This window comes from Heteronotia binoei, chromosome 14 (genome assembly GCF_032191835.1).
Source record: "Heteronotia binoei isolate CCM8104 ecotype False Entrance Well chromosome 14, APGP_CSIRO_Hbin_v1, whole genome shotgun sequence".
Lineage (NCBI taxonomy): Eukaryota > Metazoa > Chordata > Lepidosauria > Squamata > Gekkonidae > Heteronotia > Heteronotia binoei.
The window spans coordinates 65473873-65481073 of NC_083236.1; the positions used below are offsets into that span (position 1 = coordinate 65473873).

A 7201-nucleotide genomic window follows, 5' to 3' on the forward strand; every position below is an offset into this window, starting at 1 on the left:
CGCGTCCTTCATTACCCGACATTGGTGACCTCTAATGGCACAATTAGAGAACTAATGGGCCGGGGAAGGGGCGGGAGGGGGGTCGCAATTGCAAAAAGGAGCCAGATAAGAGACCCTCCTCCCCGTCGGCTCAGCGCGCCGTCTAATGAGTTTCTCTCCAGCCGCTGGAATTGGTTTGGGGGAAGCGCTCGCGAAATCCAATCGACTTTTCTGGCCAAACGGCTCCCCACCCCCCCACCCCCACCACTCAGTCCCGGGCGTGAGAAAGGCCGGCCGAGGTTGGAGGTGTGAATGGGTCGCAGGGGGGGAAGAGAGCTGGAGGTGTCAAGGAAGCCCCGCGTGCCAACCCGGAGCGGAATTCGGATTCCTGGCGCGCAAGCAGTTGAGGGGGAAGGGAAGGAGCCCCCGGGTCGCCCGCAGGCGGAGGCCCCAGTGAAGAAAACGGGACTCCCCGGGAGTCGGGGTGGGGGGGAGAGACGGAGATGGCTCGAAGGGCGACCCAAGGCCCGCGGCGCCTCCGGCTGCAAAATCACGCCCGACGCCTGGGTGGGGACCAGTTGCCAGGCGAGCCCAGAGAGTTTCCTTTCCCTCCCGCCCGCAACCCTGGCCTCGAATTGGGCTGGACGACGTTGCCCCTCGGAACTCTCCGCGGCGCAGGGTCCAAAGCCCCGGGGGCGGGTCCCGCTAGAAGCCCCCGCTTGGTTCGCCTTCCCGGCCGCCGCCCCCAGCTCGCCGCCGCTCTCCGCCGCCGTCCTCCTCCGGCGCTTTCCTCCAGCCCTCCGATTGGCCCGCCCGCCGCCCCGCCGCGCTGCCATTGGCTGAAAGTTCGGGCCGGGGGGCGTGGCCGTCGAGGAGGCTCAAAAGGCTCGGAGGCCAGGAAAAGTTTTGCAACTTTGCGCCAAGTCCCGTCCCGGGAGCTGCGCGGGGCCTTTTTTTTGCCGGGGGCCGGAGCGGCGGCCGCGGTGAGAAGCCGAGAGAGGCGGCGGGGCCTCGGGATCGGCCGTGGATGTCGTCTGGGACTGGGTCGCTTCTCCTCCTTCTTCCCTCTCGGCCGCGCGGCTCTTCTTGGCCCGCCGGACTGGGGCGTCGTCGCCTCGCGGAGCCCGCCAGCCTATAGGGCGCCTGACGCCCGGCTCGGTTGTCGCGGGTTTTCCCCCCCCCCGTCTGGTCCTTTTTTCCTCCTTTGCGAAATATCCTCCTCCCTCCCTCCCTTCCTTCCTCCTCTCCCTGCGAGAATCCATTTCGACTCCGGCGATTCGCCTTTTCGGAGCAGAGAAAGGAGGGCGAGTTCTTCCGACGGCGGCTGGAAGCCATGGAGCCCGCCGCGTTTGGACTTTAACCCGCCCCGGAGACTGCGCTCGGGAGGCCGCGGAGAGCCGGCCGCTTCGCCCAGGGGGGTCTCCTCTTGCCCCCTCCCTCCTCCTCCTCCCGCCCGCCTCCCGGCCTCGGCCCCGTCCCCGACGCGGGGGCGGGACAGGCGATCCCGCCATGCAGGCTCGCTACTCGGTGTCGGACCCCAACGCTTTAGGGGTGGTGCCCTACCTCAGCGAGCAGAACTACTACCGGGCGGCGGGCACCTACGGCGGCATGACCGGCTCCATGGGGGTCTACCCGGGCCACGCCGAACAGTATGCCGCTGCCGCCGCCGCCGGCATGGGCCGCTCCTACGGGCCTTACCACCCGCACCAGCCGACGGCGCCCAAGGACTTGGTGAAGCCGCCTTACTCGTACATCGCGCTCATCACCATGGCCATCCAGAACGCGCCCGACAAGAAGATCACGCTCAACGGCATCTACCAGTTCATCATGGACCGCTTCCCCTTCTACCGCGAGAACAAGCAGGGCTGGCAGAACTCCATCCGCCACAACCTCTCGCTCAACGAGTGCTTCGTCAAGGTGCCCCGCGACGACAAGAAGCCCGGCAAAGGCAGCTACTGGACCCTCGACCCGGACTCCTACAACATGTTCGAGAACGGCTCCTTCCTCCGACGCCGGCGGCGCTTCAAGAAGAAGGACGCCTCCAAGGAGAAAGACGACGCCCTCCGCGACCGGCAACCCCTCAAGGAGGCCCCCGCCAAACCCCCCGACGCGGCCAAGGAGGCGCCGCAGGCCACGCCAACGCCGCCGCCCCGTCGGAGAAGAAAGTCGTGGTCGTCAAGAGCGAGGCCGCCTCGCCCGAGCTGCCTATCATCACCAAAGTGGAGACGCTCAGCCCCGAGAGCGGAGGCGGCCGGGCGCTGCAAGACAGCCCGCGGAGCGTGGCCTCCACGCCGTCGGTCTCCACCGAGAGCTCCTTGCCCGGCGCCGGGGACCCCCACCACCCGGGCGCCCCCAACGGCCTGTCGGGCTTCAGCGTGGAGAACATCATGACCCTCCGGACTTCCCCGCAGGGGGAGCTGAGTCCCGCCGCCAGCCGGACCCCCCTCGGTTACGCCCAGGCCCCGCCGCCGCCCCCTTCTCTCTACAGCCAGGGCCTGCAGCCAGGGGGGGCTCGGGGAGGCCGGCGGGAGCTACCAGTGCAGCATGCGGGCTATGAGCCTCTACGCCGGCGGCGAGCGGGCGACTGCCCACCTGTGCCTGGACGACGCGCCCGAGCAGCAGAGCAACGGCGCCGCCTCGCCCCTGCACGCCATGAACCTCGCCTCGGGGGGCCAGCCGCAGCACCAGCAGGCCGCCCTGACCCCCGGCCACTCCCACCACCCCCACCACGCCCTGCCTCACCACCCCCAAGCCGGCGGGCAGGCCGCCGCAGCCGCCGCCGCCTCCTGGTACCTGAACGCCCCGTCGGAGCTCAGCCCGCACCTGTCGGGCCACGCCTTCGGCGGCTCCCAAGTCCAGCAGGGCTTCGCCAACGTGCGGGACATGTTCGGTTCGCACCGGCTCGGCCTGGAGACCCCCGCGGCGCCGCTGAGCGACCCCCAGGTGAGCACAAACGCCAACTGCCAGCTCCCTTACCGCTCCGCGCCCTCCATTTACCGCCACGCCGCCGCTCCTTATTCCTATGACTGCGCCAAGTATTGAGCCCGAGGAAGAAAAACCAGAAACCCGGGGCGGGGGGGGAGGGCTTGGAAGCCAGCGCTGCCCAAACCGACCCCGGAGGAAGGACGGGAGGGCCGCTTCTCCGACCGGGAGGGTCGCCCCGTCGGAAGGGGGGCCGTGGCGGACGGAGAAGGCCGCGTCTCTCTTGGCTCTCGTCTTTTTTTAAAAGCCAAGCTCTACTTGAAAAGAAAAACAAGGATTTTCTCTTTTTTTTTTGGTTTAAGGAAAACGGGGAGGGGGGATTGGGGGGGGGTTGCTTTCTTTCTTTCGAAAGGCCGAATTTCTGTACCCTGAACGAAGGAATGGTGATTCTCCGCCGGGAGGGAAATATTAAATTATGATGGAGCGCAAATTCCGCAAAAGACCGCTGGTTTGTTTTGTTTTTTTTTAATTTTAAGTGGGGGGGGGGGGGAGGAAATCTAAGGACGATTCTATGTTCTCTCTATAGAAATATATTGTCCTAGTTGTTGGGAGTTCTTGTTTTTTTTTTTTGCGGGGTCGTTGGCGAAGAGTTAAGTTCTGTTTCTTGAGTGTGTAAATATGCCTGGGTTTCGAATCTGGCTTGCGTGGAGAGCCGTTAATATAATATTTAAAGTTGAGTTCACTGGATTGATCGTAATGTGTTGTTTGTTTGTTATTATTATAATTATTATTATTGCCTTCCATATTTCCCCGCAGCCGAATTGAAAAAAAAAAGTTAACTTTTTTCCTCTTTGTGCGCGCGCGTGAGTGTGTACGAGTCCGCATTCCAATGACTTTTTCTTTTAAAGTTATTCTTTTATATATATCTATAATATGAATAATTTATTTGTTTGGGGGGGGGGGTGTTCCCCTGTGAGGGACTTGACGGAAGGGAGGGAAATCCAAAACCAGATTTGATGCTTTCCAAAGCTAAAGGAAACTGACCATTAAAAGTGTGCGGTTTGAATTTTTATTTTTTGTATAATAGATTTTTTTTTCTCCCCAACTCTGAACCGGTCCAGAAATACTTTTTTATTTTTATTTTTTTAAATCCACGCCACGGTTCTTTTGTCTCATCGTGTGGTCTCGATTGTTGTACTCCTGTTGGAAAAAAAATAATAAATTTCCGTGCTCTTTTGTTTCTCTCGGAAAATCTGATCCATGTCTTTGCATTTTTTTTAAATTATATTTTTGCAATTCTGCCAGTCTTTCCTCCCCCCCAAAAAAGTAGACAAGCGAAGCGGCCAGAAAGAGGGAATTGATTTGAGCAGAGGGGGAAAGAGAGAGAGAGAGGAAAAATCCGGAACGGGACTCGTGTCATCTGCCCCGTGTCCGGAACCCGTCACATGAATACTCGTTGACACGCGAGTGGTTTCTCGCCCCCTTTGAGCTTCTTCTTCGGATTGCAAATGCTCGAATCTTTCCGATGGATCCAGTGGGCACATCCCAGCAGTGGCTTTCCAAACTTGCCTTTTGGAATGTGAAAACTCCCTCTTAGAACTGTTTCTGGGGTAATTTCCCTCCCAGGAGTAAACCGGAGTGAAACCTTTTCTCACGTTTAAAACTAGGTAGAAGGTGGGGGAAGGAGAGAGAGAGACTGAGCAGAAAAATACATTCTGGGGATTCCCGAAGCCGACATCGATGTATTTTTAAACTATTAATAAATAGGCAGAGAGAGGGCAAAGAAATCCATAGGAAGGTGGAGAAGGTCTTTCCTTGGGAGGGAGAGAAAATGGTCTTATATTTAACCCTCTCTTTCAATATGTTCTGTTTGTCCAGTCCTCCAACAATGAAACTGCTTCTGTCCAAACCACCGCATGTAGGAAAAACTTCTAAATACCAGGAATCCCACGTAACATCCCAACCATTTTCACCTCGCCCTACTCCTGACTTTGTTGACTCCTTGCTAGCTGGGCGGCCCCTAGTCTGTCTGGCACCCCCCCCTCCCCGTTTGCACTGATAAAGTCACCCAGTCACGTGGGGGGGGTTGCCCAATTCGGCACCCCAAAAAAGCTGGCACCCTAGGCGATGGTCTAGTTTACCTAGGGGCAGGGTCGGCTAGGCAGCCAAGTTTAGTGGTGTCGACTCACGAGTAGCAGGCATGGAATGACAGTCCCTCGCTGTAGCGCTAGCACCCCGGGCTTTCAGTCCCTTGCCCGCAGCCGGTGTTAAATCAAAGTAAAACCCTGGGCATGTACAAAGTGCTTGAGAGTCAGTTTGGTGTAGTGGTTAAGTGTGCGGACTCTTATCTGAGAGAACCGGGTTTGATTCCCTGCTCCTCCCCTTGCACCTGCTGGAATGGCCTTGGGTCAGCCATAGCTCTCGTAGGAGTTGTCCTTGAAAGGGCAGCTGCTGTGAGAGCCCTCTCCAGCCCCACCCACCTCACAGGGTGTCTGTTGTGGGGGAGGAAGGGAAAGGAGATTGTGAGCCGCTCTGAGACTCTTCGGAGTGGAGGGTGGGATATAAATCCAATATCTTCATCTACCTCACAGGGTGTCTGTTGTGGGGGAGGAAGAGAAAGGAGATTGTGAGCCGCTCTGAGACTCTTCGGAGTGGAGGGCGGGATATAAATCCAGTATCTTCATCTTCCTCACAGGGTGTCTGTTGTGCGGGGGGGGGGGGGAGGTAAAGGGGATTGTGAGCTGCTCTGAGACTCTTCAGAGTGGAGGGAGGGATATAAATCCAATATCTTCATCTACCTCTCAGGGTGTCTGTTGTGGGGGAGGAAGGGAAAGGGGATTGTGAGCCGCTCTGAGACTCTTCCGGAGTGGAGGGCGGGATATAAATCCAATATCTTCTTCTTCTTCTTGACCCTGGGCTGTCTCCCAAAACAACTTGCAAAGGTCGGAGAAGGTGGTTTGTTATGGTAGAGCACAGTGGCTGTTCAGACTGCTATTGCCCAGTGGGTGGGTGTTAAGACTATATTGAAATAAATGGACCTGCCCGAAGTCGGCGACTGCTCCCGTTTAAATCCCCTTGACAAAGAAGTGAAGGGACACGATACTCTGGAAGACTTTCCTCTTCTTCCTCCGCCTCTTTGCTCCGCTTTTTTGCCTTCCCTAATATCCCCCAGCTCTTCGAAACCCCTTTTCCAGTATACCCAACCTTGGGGGTAAACTTGCAGTTTCGAGTTTCCACCTCAAACGTTGACAAGGAAGAAAAAAAAAAAGAAACCTGGCCAGCTTGGGCTGACCAAAGGGTGGTGGTAAAGAAAAACAGCTGAAAGCGGGGAGGGGGGGCTGGAAATCCCCCCCCCTTTTATTTTATTGGATTTCTAACCCACCTTTCTTTGGAGCAGGCTGGGAATTGTCTATAGACCAGTTTGGTTTCAAGTAGGGGTTACCGAGCCTTGGATTCAGCCTGTAGTTTAGGAGAATAATCGTCCCTGGTCTACCTGGTAGGCCTGTTGTAGGGCTGAGGGTGAGACAGAGAACAGAGTGCTGGTGGGTTTGCACCGGCCGGCTGCTGGTTCATGGGCCAGATGGGCCTTGGTTTGATCCAGCCGGCGAAGCACTCTTTTGGCTTTGCTTAAACCAGAGTGGAAAGGGGGCAAATCTCTGAACGGAGATGAACTATGCCGTGACTTTTTTCTTTTTAAGGAGACATAAAGTCTCCACTCCCGCCTTGCAAATTTAAAAACTGTTGGAGAGGAAAACAAGCATCCCGATGCAAGGGGAATTGTTCTTTGTCAAGACTGCATTTTTTCGCACTCTAATAATAATGTCGAGACGATGCTGTTCAGAACGAGCCGGGTTAAAACCCTAGCCGAAAACAAAACACACACAAAAAAATCTTTGCCGTTAAATTATGACCTACATAAGTGCTTGGAAGGGCAGCTAACATTTCTGGAAGAGGCTCTATCCATTTCCTTGCCCCTCCGCCGACAGAACTGCTTTGGAGAGCCCCAGCAGCTCTTGCGTTTATTTAAAAAGAAGTCAACCCTTCACTCGGGGAAGTTGAGTTTCCAGTAAATGGGCAGAGGGTTAAAGTTGCAGCGATGCTTGGTTTTATTTTGGCTGGCAAGTTTTAAGGAGATTAGCTAGCAGATATATTAGTGGGGACTCCAAATCACTAGGGCAGATTGGCATTTTTTTAAAAAAATACAAAACCCTATGACTGTCAGGAATGGTAAAAATCAACACCAGGCTTTATTAACTGAATTACAACATTTCATTAAATATCCATCTTGCGTATTTTAAAA

The 7201-nt window shown here is 56.2% G+C and overlaps 1 protein-coding gene across 1 annotated transcript; it reads left to right on the plus strand.

Moving 5' to 3' along the window:
• The first annotated feature begins 1488 nt into the window (after positions 1-1488).
• FOXC2 (forkhead box C2) lies at positions 1489-3022 on the plus strand. The gene is given in 3 exon segments (XM_060254002.1): positions 1489-2100; positions 2103-2468; positions 2470-3022. Coding segments are annotated over 3 exon segments (1530 nt in total). The 3' UTR covers position 3022.
• The last annotated feature ends 4179 nt before the right edge of the window (positions 3023-7201 follow it).